The sequence below is a fragment of the Xenopus laevis genome, chromosome 1L (assembly GCF_017654675.1).
Source record: "Xenopus laevis strain J_2021 chromosome 1L, Xenopus_laevis_v10.1, whole genome shotgun sequence".
NCBI classification, from domain to species: domain Eukaryota; kingdom Metazoa; phylum Chordata; class Amphibia; order Anura; family Pipidae; genus Xenopus; species Xenopus laevis.
Genome location: NC_054371.1, coordinates 217,594,291 through 217,615,334, shown reverse-complemented (window position 1 = coordinate 217,615,334; position 21,044 = coordinate 217,594,291). Strand labels below are relative to the sequence as shown.

Here is a 21,044-nt window from a genome sequence, read left to right as displayed (position 1 = left end):
CACACAGTATTCCTTGTACCCTTAATTTGTATGAATGAATAGCTGGGAGCAGAGAGGTTCTGTGCACTCAGTAAGCAACTGGGCTTTACTGTTTTTCCAGATGTGTGAAAATTCTATTTCTGTGATGTGTAAGACTTTCTTATCTGCCGCAGTTTAATGTTTGATCACCGACCACGCTCCTGGAGGGAGCTGCCAATGCGAATGGCGGATTTTGGTGTTCTGCATAGAAACGAGCTGTCGGGGGCCCTGACCGGACTGACCAGAGTAAGGCGTTTTCAGCAGGACGATGCTCACATCTTCTGTGCCATGGAACAGGTATAAAAAAATAATTGATTTTATTCCAACCTGCAATGGAGTGGAGTTATATCATTCTTGCTGTGCATTTTTATCCTTTTAAAGAATAGGTAAACCTTACAAATAAGTAGATATAACATTAATGAGGCTGCTATTCTAAGCACTTTTGCTCTGTACAGTCATTATTTATTTATTGTTTAATTCCAAGACATTGAAGGATACATGTACTGTTAAAGGAACACTAACGCCAAAAAATGAAAGTGTTTAAAAGTAATGAAAATATCATGTAGTGTTGCCCTGCACTGGTAAAACTGATGCATTTGCTTCAGAAGCACTACTATAGTTCATATAAACAAGCTGCTGTGTAGCAATGGTGGAAATTGAAAAAAGACTATATGGCTCAGGTTAAATAGTGGATAACAGATAACACCATTATGTTCTACAGAGCTTATCTGCTATCTACTGTGTAACCTGAGCCTTTTCTCCTTTGATAGCTGCCCCCATTGCTACACAGCAGCTCATTTATATAAACAATAGTAATGTTTCTGAAGCAAACACATCAATTTTACCAGTGCAGGGAAACACTGCATTATATTTTTATTATTTTAAAACACTGGCACATGAATGAAATTTGTTACAACATCGCCACCTGCTGATCATTTTCTGACCACCAAGTAGTCAAGGAAGTTGTCAGGAGAGAGGCTGCTCTGATGTTATGTTTGAAAACCTTTCTCAAATCTTTCCTAAGCAGAAGAACATCAGAGCAGCCTCTTTCTTTCTCCTGACAACTTCCTTGACTACTTGGTGGTCAGACTGGTGGGAAAATGACCAGCAGGTGGCGCTGTTGTAACACAATTCATTCATATTAACAGCACATGTATCCTTTAATATCTTGGAATTAAAAAAAAAACGGTCCTTTTATGTGCGAGTGTGAATCTTGTTACATTCATTAATATGTATTTGAATGTTTTCATATCTTTGTACAACTGAAGGTGTTTAAAGGGGTGGTTCACCTTTAAGTTAACTTTTTGGGGGCACATTTACTTAGCTCGAGTAAAGGAATAGAATAAAAAATACTTTGATTTTCGAAGTATATTTTTGGCTACTGCGACCATCGAATTGGCTACTTCGACCTTCGACTACGACTTCGAATCGAACGATTCAAACTAAAAATCGTTCGACTATTCGACCATTTGATAGTCTAAGTACTGTCTCTTTAAAAAAAACTTCGACCACCTACTTCGCCACCTAAAACCTACTGAGCTTCAATGTTAGCCTATGGGGAAGGTCCCCATAAGCTTTCCTAGGTTTTTTTGATTGAAGGAAAATCGTTTGATAGATGGATTAAAATCGTTCGATTCGAAGGATTTAATCGTTTTTCCTTCGATCGTATGAACGAAGGAAATGCGGTAAATCCTTTGACTTCGATATTTGAAGTCGAAGGATTTTACTTAGAAGGTCAAATATCGAGGGTTAATTAACCCTCGATATTCGACCCATAGTAAATGTGCCCCTTGGTATGTTATAGAATGGCTATTTCTAAGCCACCTTTCAATTGGTCTTCATTATATATTTTTTTTATATTTTTTTTTAATTATTTGCCGCCTTCTTCTGACTCTTTCTAGCTTTCAAATGGGGGTCACTGACCCCATCTAAAAACAAATGGACTGTAAGGCTACACATTTATTGTTATTGCTACTTTTTATTACTCATCTTTCTATTCAGGCCTCTCCTATTCATATTCCAGTCTCCTCTTCAGATCAGTGCATGGTTGCTAGGGTAATTTGGATCCTAGCAATCAGATTGCTGAAATTGCAAACTGGAGAGCTGCTGAATAAAAAGCGGAGTGACTCAAAAAACACAAATAATAAAAAATGAAAACCAATTGCAAATTGTCTCAGAATATCACTCTCTGCATCATACTAAAAGTTAACTCAGAGGTGAACAACCCCATTAAAGTTGATGGTAAATGCCCGGTAGTTAGAGAGCTGCAGAGTTCTTTTGTACAGAGAGCCACAGTTATTTGTATAGGCTGATTCATCTCTTAAGACCTATGGAGTATTATGGCAGTTACAATAAGGTCAGTGCTTCATATAGATTTTTATTTGTTATTCTGCAACTTCAAGAAACACAAGTAAGACTGTAACTTCATGACGGCTTCAGACAGTTTGCAGCTATGTAGGCATGCCTTGATATAGGTATTTACTCGTTATTGGCATATTAAGAGACCAGTGTGTGTGATCTGTTTATTTCCTAGATACTTATACTTTGCCTTTCCCTATTGCAGATTGAAGAGGAGATCAAGAGTTGCCTGGATTTCTTGCGCTCTGTTTACAACGTTTTTGGATTTACCTTCAAACTAAACCTCTCCACCCGACCAGAAAAGTTCCTTGGTGACATTGAAGTTTGGAACCAGGCAGAGAAGGTGAGAATGAAAAGGATCCTGGTCTCTTACTAATCCTGCTGCTGCTGCTGCTGCTGCTAATATGAATACAGCCTTAACATGAAGCCAGGCTGTGTTCCAGGGTCTGATATTCTAAATACTCTTTCTCCAGTTTACTAGAGTCATGCATAGCAATGGCCCTACAATGTATTCTTTATAGCTTACACCTTCCACAGTAATGAATGCAACCTTCTGAGCCTTCCACCTCAGGGAACCTTGCTCCTCTTACATCTCAGAGTGTTGCTTGTACCTTGTAGACATCAGAGCCTTCACCTCCAGAAACCCAGAGTGATAGATGAATATTGCAGACTTTAGATCCATCTAAGGTCCAGAGTGGAGCACTTTAAGGTTTTATAAAAGACTTAGGGAAGGACTAGAATGCAGATGGCAAACAATGCATGTTAAAGGAAAACTATACCCCCAGAACAATGTAGGTCTCTATAAAAAGATATTGCATAAAAAACCTCATATAAAACCCTGCTTCATGTAAATAAACCATTTTCATAATAATATACTTTTCTAGTAGTATGTGCCATTGGGTAATCCTAAATAGAAAATTGGCATTTTAAAAAAATAAGGGCCGCCCCCTGGGATTGTACAATTCACGGTGCACACAAACATACCAACAAACCAAACATGTTAGGTCACATGAGCCAATTAACAGACAGAGTTGTGTCTTTTGCTTCCACACTTCTTCCTGTTACAGTTAGAGTTGTAGTATTTCTGGTCAGGTGATCTCTGAGGCAGCACACAGACCATCACAAAATGGTGGCTCAAGGCAAGAGATGTAAAAGGGCAATATTTACTTAAATATATATTTCAGTTTGATAAGATTCTTTAATATGCCACTTAATATGATATAAACTATATGTTGCTTAAAGGAGAAGGAAAGATACGGAGGCATTTTATTGCCAATAGATTAGCTGCAATAGTGCAAGCTAGAATGCTATATTTATTCTGTAGAATGTTTTACCATACCTGAGTAAACAGCTCTATAAACACTCTGTTTGCTTAGAATAGGAGCTGCAGTATTAATGTGGTGTGACATCACTTCCTGCCTGAGTCTCTCCCTGCTCTGGGCTCAGATTACAGTAGAGAAGGGAGGGGTGGGGGGAGAGGAGCAAACTGGGCATGCTCTTGCCCAGGGCAATGAGGTTTAAGCTGAAGGCAGGAAGTCTGATACAGAAGCCCATGAGTACACAATAGAAGGAAAGAAATGCTGTATTTCTTTTGACAGAGGACTCAGAGCTGCATTACTTTGAGGGGTTACTGGTATATTTAGATGGACCTTTCTGATAAGGCTTACTTAGTTTTAACCTTTCCTTCTCCTTTAAGTATTCATTGTGGGGGTATAGTTTTCCTTTAAAGAAATTGTTCAGTTTAAAAATAAAAACTGGGTAAATCGATAGGCTGTGTAAAATAAAAAATGTTTCTAATATAGTTAATTAGCCAAAAATGTAATGTATAAAGGCTGGAGTGACTGGATGTGTAACATAATAGCCAGAACACTACTTCCTGCTTTTCAGCTCTCTAACTCTAAGTTAGTCAGTTACTATAAGGGGGGCCACATGGGACATAACTGTTCAGTGAGTTTGCTATTGATCCTCAGCATTCAGCTCAGATTCAAAAGCAACAGTTAGGACCCATGTGGCCCCTTTCAAGTCACTGCCTGGTAACCAATCAGTGAAAACCAAGAGAGCTGAAAAGCAGGAAGTAGTGTTCTGGCTATTATGTTACACATCCAGTCACTCCAGCCTTTATACATTACATTTTTGGCTAATAACTATGTAAGAAACATTTTTTATTTTGCACAGCCTATTTATTTACCCATTTTATATTTTTTACCCTGAACAATTCCTTTAAAGGATGGTGGCAGTTGTTCCATAAAACACAGGAAATTGCTGCTCTTTCCTAAAGACCAATGAACGTGTTTTTCATACAGAACCCATGTTGTTTCTCTTCCCCAGCAACTGGAGAACAGTCTGAATGAATTTGGTGAAAAGTGGGTATTGAACCCTGGAGACGGTGCCTTCTATGGGCCTAAGGTAGGTTGTGTTTTTCCTGTTTATATACAATTGTTTCTACCTGCTGCATTAGCATGTATGACCCGCTGAAGATGATGCTGGGAGTTGGAGCTAGGGTGCTACTGGTCCCTACTGGTTATCTTTGAGAAACTGTTGTCCATTTAGAGTCCTGCGCGGAAGCCCGACCCCAACCTGCAGCCCACGACCCGAACCACAACCCGCATATTTAGCCACTTTGATCCACTACTGGACCCGCAACTGCTCTATCCGCAACCCTCCAACCAGGAAGTGACGGTGCTGCAAACCGGAATTAGATATAGATAATATTACATAAGATAAAAACATTTAGATGAGACCCGCTGACTCACAGGTATACCCCACCTGAAAATCCTCCCCTCATTCCTCAGGGTGCCCACTTTTTTTCGTGGGTACCTGACCCGCTGCAGGACTCTAGTACCACCATCATCAATATCTTTTAATGCTCTTCAGTCATTTCTATAAATTACAGCAAGTATATAACCTGCTGACGTTGCTGTACTAGAGCAGTTAGCACCCCACTGGCTAAGGTTGCTGGCAGGGCTGCATAGTTCTACAACATCAGGATGACTGCAGTTTCTCGGCATTCTGAATATACACCACAATGATGTAGTTCTCTTGTAAACCAGAAGAGGTCAGCCTTTGTCTAGGGATGCTCTATAGATCATGGTCATCCCTAATCAGCTTCTCCCCTGCTAGAAGGACTATCTGTTGCAATTTTTCTTTTCCTGGAGGCAACAAATACGTGCAGCCACTGATATCAGTTTTATTCTCAATGCAGCCTAAAGGCTTATGTTCGTAATGGGTCCAGCTGGAGTAACGTAAAGGCTGTCTTGCGTGTTTCATTGGCCTTGCACTGGGCAATAGAAAAACCCAACTTAAAACACAGGAAACAATTATCCAAGTTCTGTATCTCTGCGCAACAAACAAACATGATTGCTGCTTGTATAATTGCTTGTGAATAATAAGGGAATAATAATTTAAAAAGGACATGAGGGGTATGAACTCATTTTGGCACTGACTTGGCAAACAAAGGACACACTATCTCCCCTGATAGGGACACTGGAGTAAATTATGTTTTGTTTTTTATGTAAAATTGATGAGGGTGCTATTCCAAGACATTTTGTACATTCATTATTTATTTTGTTTTTATTCCAAGATATTAAAGGATACATGTACTGTTAATATGAATGAATTTTGTTACAACAGCGCCACCTGCTGGTCATTTTCCCACCAGTCTGACCAGCAAGTAGTCAAGGAAGTTGTCAGGAGAAAGAAAGAGGCTGCTCTGATGTTCTTCTGCTTAGGAAAGATTTGAGAAAAGTTTCTGATTTTGTTGTCCTAAGCAGAAGAACATCAGAGCAGCCTCTTTCTTTCTCCTGACAACTTTCTTGACTACTTGGTGGGAAAATGACCAGCAGGTGGCGCTGTTGTAACAAAATTCATTCATGTTTACAGTACATGTATCCTTTAATATCTTGTCAATACAGAAATGGTAAGGATCCTTAACTCAAAGGGGTCATTCACCATTAAATTAACTTTTATTATGATGTAGAGAGTGATATCCTCAGACAATTTACAATTGGTTTTCATTCTCCAGTTTGCAATTTTAGTAGTCTGGTTACTATGCTTTAAATTACCCTAGCAACCATGCATTGGTTTGAATAAGAGACTGGAATATGAACAGAAGAGGCCTGAATAGAAAAATGAATAATAAAAAGAGGCAAAAACAATTGCAGAACAGTTGTTGTAGATTGGGTCAGTGACCCCCATTCGAAAGCAGAAAAGGGAAGAAGGCAAAAAAAAGTATAAAAAGGAAAATGAAGACCAACTGAAAGGTTGCTTAGAATTAGCTATTCTATGACCTACTAAAAGTTAACTCAAAGGTGAACCACCCCTTTAAGGCACCAGATACAGCATGGAAGGTACACCACTAGCATCATTTGTGGCAATGCAGGAAAGCAAAGTATTTCAATGCAGTCATGGCACATGTGCCTTAGCACTGTAACAATAATCCCACTCCTAATTCTGACCCACTGGGCTGCAGCTCTAGGGGATTAATGCATGGCAGTTGTAGCGATGCTACATTCATCCTTTATGCAGAAACCCGTTATCCAGAAAGCTTCAAATTACAAAAAGGCTGACTCCATTTTATCCAAATAATCCAAATTTTTTAAAATGATTTCCTTTTCCTGTGTAATTATAAAACAGTAGCTTGTACTTGATCCCAACTAAGATATAAATAATCCTTATTTGTAGCAAATCCAGCCTATTGGGTTTATTTAATGTTTACATGATTTTCTACTAGACTTAAGGCATGAAGATCCAAATTAAGGAAAGATCCTTTTTCTAGAAACCCCCAGGTCCCGAGCATTTCGGATAACAGGTCATATACCTGTATAACGAAACCTCCCTTCTGGCCATTGGGAATGCTGGGAGCTGATGTGAGAGAGACATTTCTAGTCCCAGCACAGCTGGAGGGCAGCATATTTCTCTATCATATACAGTGACCCCCCCCCCCCATCCCAATACACATAACCATAAAGGAATTTCCAATCTTTTCTCATTTTTTTTAATCTTTTCTAATTCCCCAGTAATCCAGACAAACTAATGGATTGCTGCTGAAATCTGTTCTTCAGGGGCTGATTTATGATTACATATTTAGATTGGCAATTTTCTAATCAGCATTCGAGTGCTGCCAGTTTCAATCATTTCTTTTATTACATGGTTTAGGAGTCCCCCATTATAAGCCCCTCAGAATGAGAGAGAAATATAAAATATTGAACTGTCACTTTGAGTGATGTCTGGTGAGCGATGGTTTCTCTCTGAATATATTATATGTCGGGGGGGAATCAGTTTGCATGGTTTGTCATTTAAATCTTGTCTTATCCTGGGTTTTATATGTAGTTCATCCAGCGGAGACGATTTGCTACGTGTGCCGTGTACTGGGATTTTACTGTAGATTGTCTCCTTTCTCTTATATGCTGGCGAGACATTTTAAGATGTTCAGAGAATGTTCTGTTATACAGATAGCTCGAATCTCAGCCATAAAGCAGGACAGGACTGCTGCTTACAATGGGGATCAGATAGGATCTGTGCAGCCACTGGGACAGAATGCTCTGTTATACAGATAGCTAGAATCTCAGCCATAAAGCAGGACAGGACTGCTGCTTACAATGAGGATCAGATAGGATCTGTGCAGCCACTGGGACAGAATGCTCTGTTATACAGATAGCTAGAATCTCAGCTGCCATAAAGCAGGACAGGACTGCTGCTTATAAAGGGGGATCAGATAGGATCTAATTTTGGATTGTAAGCTCTTTAGAGCAGGGGCTCAAAGCTCCTAACAATGTTGGTTTATAAAACGAGTTTGATTATACAATACATAGTGATAATTATCCCGGCTAATGCAAGGAAGGGGAGACAAGGGATTCCCCACAGTAAGGACTTTTATCCCCTATAGATAAATCACATTTAATTACAGCTGGAGAAAAATCCACAGTTTTATTAGATCTCTCTGAGCAGGTGTGTGTGTGATGGAAATAGAATGTGGATTCTTCCAACAATAGCAATTATTTGCTCCTACTTTCCTGTAGAGTTAAATGAGAATATGATAATTAACATCTATAATGCGAAACTGAATGATCCTTGTGCTGCGTTCCTGGTATTCTCTCCTTAATGGAGTTGTTCACCTAACTTTTAGTGTGATGTAGAGAGTGATAGTCTGAGACGATTTGCAACTGGTTTTCACTTTTTATGATTTTATTTTTCTCAGCAGCTCTCCAGTTTGCAGTTTCAGCAATCTGGTTGCTAGGGTCTGAATTACCCTAGCAACCATGCATTGATTTGATTAGAAAGATGAGCAATTAAGTATCACTAACCGTAAATTTGCAGCCTTACAGAGCATTTCTTTATTTTTTTAGATGGGGTCAGCGACCCCCATTTGAAAGCTGCAAAGAATCAGAAGAAAAAGACAAATAATTAAAAAGCTATAAAAAAATAAATAATGAATACCAATTGTAAAGATGCTTAGACTTGGCCATTCTATAACATATTAAAAGTTAAGTCAATGGTGAACCATGCTTTTTAAAGGCGATGCGCTTATTAATCACGCGCTTTTACTGTACCTTTCAGATTGATATCCAGATTAAAGACGCCATCGGCCGATACCATCAGTGCGCCACAATTCAGCTCGACTTCCAGCTCCCCATCCGCTTCAACCTCACCTACGTCAGGTACACGTCCCCGCCAGACTCATTTTAGTGTTTTTTCATTCATTTTATTTTCACTGTCGCCAGTTCCTTTATTCCGCTCTTTTATTTTGGCAGCCACGACGGTGACGACAAGAAGAGACCGGTCATTATTCACCGCGCCATCCTTGGATCGGTGGAACGAATGATTGCCATCCTAACCGAGAACTTTGGAGGCAAATGGTAACTAGGCTATGGCAGTGTAAATATAAACAATGGATGCTGTATTGAGGCTGCATTCAGAACTGGCACATACATGCAGTGAGCAGCTGTGGCGCCCCCTTCAGGCTGCTTTGATTAATAACACTAAAGTATTGATTCAAGGGAACCCTGGAAATACCAACAGCCTGGATGTGGCACTAATTCCAGGGTTCCATCAACATCAGCTGCCCTTATTGATGACACACACTATAAGCCACACTATTTGAACTCAAATGCAGGAGGCCAATGTGGCCCAAAACTGATGCAACTTTCCATCCAACATCCAGGAATAGAAAGGAACACACTTTCCATCAATATTGAAGCTTTAAAGGAGAAGGAGAGCTACCAAGGCAGTTTATTGCCAATAGATTAGCCACAATAGTGCAGAAAACTATATTTATTCTATAGAATGCTTGTCCATACCTGAGTGAACAGCTCTAGACACTGTCTGTTTGTTTAGGATAGCAGCTGCCATATTAGCTTGGCGTGACATCACTTCCTGCCTGAGTCTCTCCCTGCTCACTTATAGCTCTGGGCTCAGATTACAGCAGGTTGGGGTGGAGGGAGGGGGAGAGGAGCAAACTGAGCATGCTCAAGCCCTAGCCCTGGAGGTTTAAACTGAAACCAGGAAGTCTGATACAGAAGCCCATGAGTACACAATAGAAGGAAAGAAATGCTGTGTTTCTTTTGACAGAGGACTCAGAGCAGCATTACTTTGAGGGTTTACTGGTGTATTTATATAGACCTTTCTGATAAAGCTTACGTAATTTTAACTTTTACTTCTCCTTTAAAGGATTAAAATGGCACTGGTTTCTGAGCTGTGATGACTAATTAGCAGGTCTGGACTGAGCATTAAAATATGCCCTGGTATTTCATATACACAGAGACCCAATCAGCCCCCACCAGCCCACTAAATACTGACTTTCTATGGCACCTTATAGCAACCCCTCTGGCATTTGCCAGAACCCACAGATTGCCAGTCCGGGCCTGCTAATTAGTAATCAGTCTCGTATTGTGACTTTTATATTGTATATACTGTATATTGTCAGTCAGTCCCTAAGCTCAGTAAGTGACAGCAGCACAGAGCATGTGCAGTGAATCAGCAGAATCAAGAAGATGCGGAGCTACTGGGGCATCTGCATAGGCACAGGGCGTTGGTTGACTTGGGATGGTGCAGAAACCCAAAGCATAATATTTCTACTCTACTTATTTTATAAGCTTAAAGGGGTAGTTAACCTTTGCGTTAACTTTTAGTATGATAGAGAATGGTATTCAGAGACAATTTGCAATTGTTTTTTTTTGTTATTTTATTATTATTACTCTTATTTTTTTTCTTTTTTTAGCTTTTTATTTAGCAGCTCTCCAGTTTGCAATTTTAGCAATCTGATTGCTAGGGATCAAGTTACCCTAGCAACCATGCATTCATATTCCAGTCCAGAGATTGGAATATGAATAGGAGATGAACTGAACAGAAAGATGAGTAATAAGTAGCAATAACAATAAATTAGAAGCCTTACAGAACATTTGTTTTTAGATGAGGTCAGTGACCCCCATTTGAAAGCTTGAAAGAGTCAGAAGAAGAAGGCAAATAATTTAAAAAACTATAAAAAAAAAAAAAAAAAAAAGAAAGAAATAATGAAGACCAGTTGAAAAGTTGCTTAGAATTAGCCATTATATGACATAATAAAAGTTAGCTTAAAGGTGAACCACCCTTTTTAAGTGGTGGATACAGCCTATTGAGTACTTTCTACTATGTTGGAATTTTGGAAAATAATCATGGAGATTTGCTTCCCTGTAGGGCACTTTGCATTGAGTTTGCTTTGTGTACATTTCAACACTAAGGGGTTTTTTGTTATGCTCCGAATATCTACAATTCAAATAATTAGTGGTTTTCGGACTAAAAAGAAGAACTACAAATTTTTCAGAATTTATTTAAGCCCGATGATCTTAAAAGTCCGACTTCGATAATCCGGCATGTCGAAGCTCTCGAGGTCCTGCATAAGTCAACAGGGAAGGTCCTAGTGCAGGGATCCCCAACCTTTGGAACCCGTGAGCAACATTCAGAAGTAAAAGGCATTGGAGAGCAACACAGGCATGAAAAATGTTCTTGGGGTGCCAAATAAGTGCTGTGATTGGCCATTTGGTAGCCTCTATGTGGATTGTCAACCTACATTGAGACTCTGTTTGGCAGTACACCTGGTTTTTATACAACCAAAACTTGTCTCCAAGCCTGGAATTCGAAAATAAGCTCCTGCTTTGAGGCCACTGGGAGCAACATCCAAGGGGTTGGAGAGCAACATGTTGCTCACGAGCTACTGGTTGGGGATCTCTGTCCTAGTGTCTGCGCTGTTGTCTGTACTGATATCCAAACATTTTGGGGATTTTGCACCAAAAAGTCAGAAAACTCAAAAAAGAATTTGTAGTATTTGCAGTAAAGTGTGAAAAATTCGTACTTTTAGGGCAAAGCTCTGAAGTTATCGGATTTTTGTCCAATTTTTTCTGACTTTTTTTAATGATAAATAAGGTCCATTTGGACAGTCGCAGTTGATCGGATTTTTATGTTAAAAAAATTCGAACCTTGATAAATAACCCCCTAACAGTCATATAATAAATTATTCTACAATAAACCGACTTCCCCACAGGGATGCCATATATTTCTTCTACAAATATGCATTTTGTATCCCTGGTTGGAACATGGTTTGTACTGGTTTCCCAATTGGTTGGGTCCCACGATATGGGGTTGGTGCCTCTATAAATATAACAGGGATAGATCTATGAACGGAGAGTATGAATAAGGATCAGAGGGTTTTATTGCATAGATTTGTTGTAATACAGATAGATTTGCTTGAATTATTATAACAATAAACCCTATTTATTATTATTATATTTCTTATTTAAGACCCAATAAAATGGGTGAGCAAACTGATGGATAGCAGGAGGAAGTATAAACCTTTTTTTGTGGCATTGGCTATTGGGAAAAGCTGTGATGGAGATATCATTGTATAACTGTATGTTGTTCCCTGCAGATATTCATTGTACTGTTCTTCCATTCTCAGGCCACTCTGGCTCTCTCCTCAGCAAGTGATGGTGGTGCCCGTCGGCCCAACGTGTGATGAATATGCCCAGCAGGTGAGCTCAACAAATCTATTCTTCCCCACTGGATAGAAAGGTTTCCATAAGCATACATAGTTTCCTGGAAGGATCAGACTCCTGATCTTCTGCCCAACTTCTCAGCTCATATTCTTATTTGTACATGTCACACACACCTATGAGAGAGAGGCCTCGTGGCTTCCAGACAATGGTATATGAGGTTTTATAATAAAAATAAAATATTAGGCGCTAATCTGTGAGCCTTGCCTAGTAACCGCGAGTCCTGTCGTTGGGTAGAAATAAGAGGAGTCCTGTTGCATAACCTCTACTGAGTCAGTACAAAAGGAATAAGTATTAAAACTAATAATTGTGCTGAATTGAAATGATGAGCTTACAGCTCAGTGGTGAGACAATTATTACTGTGTTTAAAGTTCTTAATGATATTTGAAACCGATGAGCTGGAAGTTAAGGTCTCTTTGCTGACAAACTGGCTGTAACTGGCCTATGAATTGTAGCTGCCTTCAGTCCAATGAACTATCATGATGCCACTGATTACTTCTCCATCAGTTGTGTTTCTGCAGCACAGACTAAGGAAGATGGAATTCTGGGATATACTGGCCTGATATCTATGAGGAAGGCTTGAAAATCCCGTTAGTTGAGCACTGCTTTGGCATTTTATTATTAATATTATTAATATTAATAATAATATTATGTATTTTTAGAGCACCAACATATTGCGCAGAGCTGCAAACTAAATGTATTTATACAAAGAAATCACATGCATTACATTCACAGAACATACAGGGGCTAATTTATAAACACTGGGCGAATTTGTACCTGGACAGTAACCCATAGCAACCAATCAGTGCTTAAATTTTTTTTAGCCAGCTGGAGGTTGAGCACTGAAAGCAATCATCTGATTGGTTGCCATAGGCTACAGCCCAGAAGCAAATTTGCCCACTCTTTATAAATGACCCCCCCCCCCAGAGTTACATACATAGCGACTAGTACTGGTACAAAAAGTGAGAAAGGGCCTCTGCAAAAGAGCTTACAATCTAAAAGGGGAAGGGAATGAGACACAAAGAAAGTCGGACAGACTGTGAGAGAGAATTCCAGAGGAGGGGGCAGCCCTTGCAAAGTCTGGAATTGCGAACGTGTGAGGAGGTAACTAGAGAAGAGTTGAGGACCAGGTCAGTAGAGGAGCGTAGAGTATATAGAGGTGAGTTCAGAGATGTAGGGTGGGGCAGAGTTATGAAGTTCTTTGAATGTCATGGTTATTAGTTTGAATTTGATTCTGAAAGTTAGTGGAAGCCAGTGTAGGGATTGACAGAGTGACAAGGCAGAGGAGGAGCGGTTGCTGATGTGCATAAGCCTGGTGGCAGTGTTCATTATGGACTGGAGGGGTGACAGTCTCTGACAGGGAAGGCCAATTAATAAAGAGTTACAGTAGTCTAGACGTGATATGATGAGAGAGTGAACAAGAATTTTGTCAGCATCTTGGGTGATAAATGATGGTATTTTGGATATGTTCCTTAGGTGGAAGTGACATGATTTAATAAGTGACTGGATATGAGAAGTGAATGACAGGGCAGAATCTAGGATAACCCCAAGGCACCGGGCCTGGGGAGAGGGGGTGATAGTGGAATTGTTAGCTGGATGAAAGAGAACCATTTCCATTTTGGAGAGGTTTAATTTAAGGTAGCGTTGTGACATCCAAGTAGAGATAGTGAAGTGGATTTGTTTAGCAAATCTCAGCTGGCCCCAGCGCCAATGATCAAACCAGCTCAGTATATGGTTGGCCAAATCAAGTAGATGTGATTGTTTGGAGACCTGGATCTTAAAGCGATGGTTCACTTTTATGTTAAATTTTAGTATGTTCTAGAAAGGCCAATTCGAAGCAACTTTTTGGAGCTACTGTATTGGTTGTCTCTCCACCTTCTGCGGGAAAATGTTACGTGTGCAGTAAGCCTATCAAGAATAACTTAATGTAAAACTAACTCCCTCTACCATGGACCCACCGTACCTGAAATAACGGAAATACAGGAGTTCTATGGCAGGGAATAGGAACTCTGCCAAGTGCTGAGAGGCTGCATTAATTGCCTGTTCAGATGTAATTGCTAAAGCCTGGCCTTTCTGGGCTCATTGGATTTAATATCCTCTATTGCATTTTATTTAATCAATGGAATTAATTTGAATGTTCCATTTTTATTTATTTATTTTTTTGCCAAGTTTAGCCGCCTATCTGGGCGCAGGGATAAATATAGAGATATTGAGCTTGTGATTCTAATGCTTCAGCGGTGAAGCTGCTCTTTGCCTGCGAATGGGATGAGACCGCAAATGTGACACAAAGTGGATTATTAAACGAGGTTCAGAGGAGTCTCCCTACCGGAGACATTCAGGGCACAGGCAAAACATAGTTCCACTCCAGTCCCAAGTCTGTTGTTACCCCTCTGTGTAACTTGATCAATTATTCTTGATGACGGTTAAAAATTGCTTTTTCTATCTCAAACAAATGACCCCGGCTGGGAAGCCGTAGTAGAGAGATCACAACGTGCACAAACGCTTCTTTTACTTAATCTAAACTCACGGAATGAACCCAGACGAGCTGCGGGGGTGGATAAGGTAATAGATGGTGGCTCTGTATGAAAGCCTGACACACAGGTCTCACGTAGTAATAAGCCTCAGTCCCTGAACTTTGCTGCCGAGGCTGTGCTCATCCGTCTCTTGTGTTGCGCTTTATCGTGTTTGTTCCCCACAACACAGGTCAGAGAGCAGTTCCACCGCGCTGGGCTCATGACTGATGTTGATTTGGATCCTGGCTGCACTCTCAATAAGAAGATCAGAAACGCACAGCTGGCTCAGTACAACTTCATTCTAGGTAAGTCATCACTGTTTAAAAAAGGATCCGTCTGAGTCATAAACCACTGGCGATTTCTTATATTAGACTCGCCTCGCTGGCAGACCTGTGACTTTATTAAATGATTGCCCATACAGTTGTGGGATCGGTTATCCAGAATGCACAGGACCTGGGGTATTCCAAATAACAGATCTTTCCTTAATTTGGACAGACTGAATTATACCAGGTCAAGGCATAGTGTACCCCCTACTGTAAATTATAAGGATTTCAGAAGAGGGCTTCTGTGACCATATAAAGGCATGAGGCTGCAGTTATACAGGGAACTCTGAGTATCACTCATGTATTATAAGGGATAATGTACCCCCTACTGTAAATAATAAGGATATTAGAAGTCACTGAGGGGTTGTTCTGTGACCATATAAAGACACAAGGCTGCAGGCTGAGTTATACAGGGAACTCTGAGTATCACTAGTGTATTATAAGGGATAATGTACCCCCTACTGTAAATGATAAGGATATTAGAAGTCACTGAGGGGTTGTTCTGTGACCATATAAAGGCACAAGGCTGCAGGCTAAGTTATACAGGGAACTCTGAGTATCACTCATGTATTATAAGGGATAATGTACCCCCTACTGTAAATGATAAGGATATTAGAAGTCACTGAGGGGTTGTTCTGTGACCATATAAAGGCACAAGGCTGCAGGCTGAGTTATACAGGGAACTCCGAGTATCACTCATGTATTATAAGGGATAATGTACCCCCTACTGTAAATGATAAGGATATTAGAAGTCAATGAGGGGTTGTTCTGTGACCATATAAAGGCACAAGGCTGCAGGCTGAGTTATACAGGGAACCCTGAGTATCACTCATGTATTATAAGGTATAATGTACCCCCTACAGTAAATTATAAGGATTTAAGAAGTCACCGAGACATTAACATTGGCCTTTTGATGTTCTAAAATAATAGGTATAGTAGTGAAGTCAGGCAATAATCTACTCGGTGGCCTTGGCCAAAATGTTGTTTTTTTCTGTGCTTTGTAAGCAGGCAGGGTAGTCATACCCTCATGTTGCTGGTAATGAAGTTCTTTATATATTATTCTGCTGTTGAGTTTCATACACAAAAGAATAACATTAAATAGTTCCATGTTCCAATGAAAACGTTTGAAGGTCAGTTGTAGCTAAAATGCAGTATTGTCTAAAGAAAACAAAGGAATGATAAATATCATCCCTTTCCCTAAAAGCCGGCAGATAAAAATACTATTTCTCCTGCATACCTGGCATGTTTGTCAGTAGCAAATGACAGTTGGCGTCGGCGTTGAAGCACGACAGAAAGAGATTAAGTAAATAAGGGACCTTGGTGCCAATGCTGCCTCTATTGTGGGGTTTGCATTAGGCTATATTCACATGACATTTCACACAATTCATTGCGCATCTGTCAGATTGTATTTTCATGGCAAACTAACAACACCTCGACTGTAATTTGCTTACATAAATGCACTTTCCAGCTATCTGCCGATATACTGAACTTGCACTGACCTGCCCCACGTAATAACATAGCCGTAGGATATGCTAGACTTGATAAAACGGATTATTTTCTGTTGGGAAGCCATGGAGTCCTGACTGCAGCTTTTAGATTCGCTCCATAATATGTTTGTTCATTGATCTTCCTTTAGTGGGGGCACGCTGGCGGTATTTAGCAGGCGCTGTAGGGTCATTTATTGGATTTGATATCCCTGATTTGTCATGTTTGGCCCAGGTTTTTTTGTGCCTACTTTTCTACTACTGCCATACTTGTTCAGCACTGATAAACTCTAAATACTGCCCTCTGTTGGCCATTTCCATAAAAGTTACATAGGATGATTGCTTGAACCTATCAGTCATAAATGTTGGGCTTTGCATCACTCAATATATTGTGTTGTGCCAGATCTGATCCCCAGCATCAATGTCCAACCTCACTAATGCTCTAAATCAGGGGTACCCAACCTTTTTTTTACCCTTGAGCCGCATTTAGATGTAAAAAGAGCTAGGGAGCAATGCAAGCATAACTAATTTTCCTGGCTGGCGCAAAATAAGTGCTGTAATTGGCCATTTGGTAGCCCCTATGTGGACTGGTATTACACTGGGTTTTTATACAACCAAAACTTGCCTCCAAGCCTGGAACTCAAAAATAAGCACCTGCTTTGAGGTCACTGGGAGCAACTTCCAAGGGGTTGGCGAGCAGCATGTTGGATCACCAGGGATTATGGGGATCACTGATCGAAATAATGCCATTGCCTAGAGCTGACTATTAGGATGGCGGCGTACAACACGTGTCACATGTTGCTCCCAAGACACTGGTTGGGAGTCTTAAAGTCTGAATGGAAGCAAATCCCACCAACAATGTTCCAACGTCTAGTGGGAAACCTTCTCAGAATGGTAAGTGCTGTTCGTAAAGTGAGAAGCACTTGTCTATTATTGTTCTTGGTGTTGGAATGAGATGTCAGAGAGTTGGGTGTCCCAGCATTTTATGTAATGTGTAGTATAAATATATAATAATTATCTGAGAAGATGTTCTGACTCGGTTTTAGCCTCACCTCTGCCACTGTTGTCTCAGAAGTGGATGTGGTTGGTCTAATGGGGCCATTAATGTAACTCTCTTCACTTGAGTTTTTTTTCAGTGATCCCCAACCAGTGGCTCTTGAGTAACATGTTGCTCCCAATGGCCTCATAATAAGTTCCCACTTTGTAATTCCTGACTTGAATTCAAGTTTTGGAGGCATAAAGGCACATGTTTGCTCCAATAGAGTCTCTTGCAGGTAGGGTTGCCACCCAACCGGTATTTAACCGGCCCAGCTGGAAAAACGGGTTGCTAGGCCGGTGCCGGTATTTAAGAAATAGCAACAATTACAAGGCCGGTAAAATACTGAGGGAAGAAGTGGCCATAGTAGCTTCCCTCCCCCTCCCTGCTCAAAATTCCCAGCTAAGCTTGCTACGGCGCCTGGGACCTCACATCGCTTACGTGATGTTGTGACGTCACAATCTCACATGATGCGATTTGTGGGTGGAGTTACCGGTATCTTTAAAGATGCGAGTGGAGGGGGATCGTGCTGACATAAGCAGAAGAGCAGGGGACTGTGCGGACTGCCTCCCTGACAAACTGACAGCACAGCACAGAGCACACAGGCCTCAGCCCACTATTATATTCCCTCTATAGCAAAAAAATACTTACCTATTCCATGCTCCACGACTCTGGCCCGCCCATAGTGACAGCACTATGCCCCCCTTGACATCACAATCCTCCACCTCGTGGAACCGCCCCCTTCCCTGGCCGGTAAATTTTTTTCCAAAAGGTGGCAACCCTACTTGCAGGCTAGCAGCCCACATGGGGCTATTGATTAGTTTATCACGTCCCTTATTTGGCATCCTCAAGGAATTTTACTTGCTTGAACAATTTTTACATTTGAGTGTGCTCACGGGTAAATAGGTTGGGGATCTCTGGTCTATGCTGAGAGCATAAAACTATACCACAACCATTGTTTAGCTGTACGAAGCACAGAAAAGTGCAGAAAATGAGGTTATAGTGGCCCATTGCAAGGTCCCAACGTGATAAAGCCAAGCAAACCTCTAAGCATTTGGAGGGCACTGTTTCATTAGAGCATGTGGACGATCTTATGTTACATCAACTTGTCCAGAATAACCAGGTTGGATGTTTTACAGTTTACATGATAGATGCCCCATTTATTATCCTGAGTGTTCATAATAGGGGGTGCAGTACTCCTTAAATCATGGGCTGATTATAATAAATTACAGGATTGGATTGTATCACGCCACCTTGTTAATGTTTTTGGCTTTGCTCTGATCTGGGTGCTGAAGCTGAACACTATAAATTCCAACGTGAAACCTCAGTGCCTCCATGAATCCATGGTCATTAAACCGATCTTTAATGTATTCTAGTGGTCGGGGAGAAGGAGAAAGCCAGTGAAACTGTAAACATTCGCACACGAGACAACAAGGTGCACGGAGAACGCACGGTGACAGAGACGATCCAGAGACTGCTTCAGCTAAAGGAGTCGCGGGCCAAGAACTCAGAAGAAGACTTTTAATATCATTACTGCTTCCAGAACTGCAGATCCAGCACTGACCGGAATCTCGCAATGTAGAACAGAAAATCTCTTGCTTGCTATGTGTGTTGAGTCTAGGAACCAGAAAATGAGCCTAAAAACAAACTATTTACTCAAATCACTTGTTATAAGAATAATGTCTTGTGCTTCTTTGCAAATGCTTTTCTCAGGGGGAGCCGCCATCTTAGTATGTTCTTCAGATTATGGTTACTGGTGCTGGTTATCCCACTGGCCCTGCCGGCTTTTGTCTTACAGATCATATTCTTTCTTTTTCTAGCACTCGTTTTGTCTTCAGAATGCTTAAATGCTTGTAGGAATAAATGCTTCCGCCAGGATTAGACTTCAAGGCAGAATTTACCTTTAACTTGCAGTATGATGTAGGCAGTCACTTTCTGAGACAGTCAACCACCCTTTTTAACCCATAGTTGTAAGTTTGGAATGTTACTGTTATTTATTAGGTGTCCCCCCACCCTGGAACCAGAGGGCACTTTATAGTCTGTAGCGCTGTAGAGAATAACTAAAAAAACTACAAAAAAACAAGAACTGTCATATTTTTTTAGATTTTTTTTTTTTTTATATATATATATATATATACCTAATGTTATTTGAAGGTCGGCATCCCCTTTAGACACATCAGAGCGACTTGGCTCTGTGTTAAGGAGACCAAAGGCATTTGTGTGGGTCATCGGAAACAACATAAGCAGCACGAACAAGTTCTCCTCCTGTTACATCCCTTTAAGACATTTTCATTCAACAAAAAAGTAAATTGAAAATTGAAGTAAATCTTAATAAAACTTTTGAAAAGAATGTGGTTTCTCCTGGAATTTTTTATGTTATGTTACATTTTTCAATGTAGAAGCAAAGTAACTGAGCATTTGAGTGCGTGGGAGAATGCTGAAGGGAAACTTTACACTTAGAACAGGCACACCACATTTTTTGAATGCTTAATTCCTCCCAAAACAGCTAGAATAATAGGTAAGGCTTACTCCCCCTTGGATTTTTTCAAATCTTCAGCTTCAATTTGACTTTCAAAGTGCCCCGTATGAGAAAGACGAAAAGGCAACAGCGATATACAAAAAAGGGGGTTGTGGGAGCACTCAAAAGGCTAAAGGTGGCCATAGACTAAAAGATCCGCTCGTTTGGCGACATCAGAGATCTTTCCCCGATATGCCACTTACGGGCATGGCTATATCGGGGGTAATCTGAACGTTTGGCCCTATGGCTGAACGATCAGATAACAATGAGAGCACAATGGGCTCCGGCAGAATCGGTCAGGACAAAATCAAACCTTTCCGATCGACCAAACGACCGATCTCCGCCGGACGAAAAATGACGGGACTCTCCACACACGGTCCGAAAATCGTACGAATCCTCGATTCGTACGATAGGATCTTTGCGTCTATGGCCACCTTAAGTTAAAGTATATTTAAGTATAATGAAGTGCTACTTTTCAGTGCACATTTCCTGGTCCCCTGTCTCATAAGTAATTCAGTATAAATGTAAGTGCATGTGTTTACAAAACAGGGGTTTTTAGTTACAAAGTTCTGATCATAAAGTTGAAAAGCCACCATACCACGTCAATGTAAACCCCATACGGTGCTCCCTAACTTGTTTACATCTAGTCTTTTTTCTTCTACTTTTTTTTTTTCTTTTACTTCTCTGCATAGTAGCATTCCTTGTAGTCAATGTATCCAGCACCTTGGTTTCAATCTAAGGGCTAAATCCTCCCCCGCCAGTTTGCGGCTTT

At 40.6% G+C, this 21,044-nt stretch overlaps 1 protein-coding gene across 2 annotated transcripts in view; it reads left to right on the top strand.

The window, feature by feature from the left end:
• Window positions 1-20,104, top strand: part of tars1.L (threonyl-tRNA synthetase 1 L homeolog) — a 48,808-nt gene extending 28,704 nt beyond the window's left edge. For both annotated transcript variants that reach the window (XM_018247983.2, NM_001094343.1), the window contains 8 exon segments: window positions 153-315; window positions 2,582-2,719; window positions 4,705-4,782; window positions 8,932-9,032; window positions 9,126-9,230; window positions 12,305-12,377; window positions 15,102-15,216; window positions 19,131-20,104. In XM_018247983.2, coding sequence (XP_018103472.1) covers window positions 153-315; window positions 2,582-2,719; window positions 4,705-4,782; window positions 8,932-9,032; window positions 9,126-9,230; window positions 12,305-12,377; window positions 15,102-15,216; window positions 19,131-19,279 — 922 coding nt within the window. In that variant the 3' untranslated portion in view covers window positions 19,280-20,104.
• The last annotated feature ends 940 nt before the right edge of the window (window positions 20,105-21,044 follow it).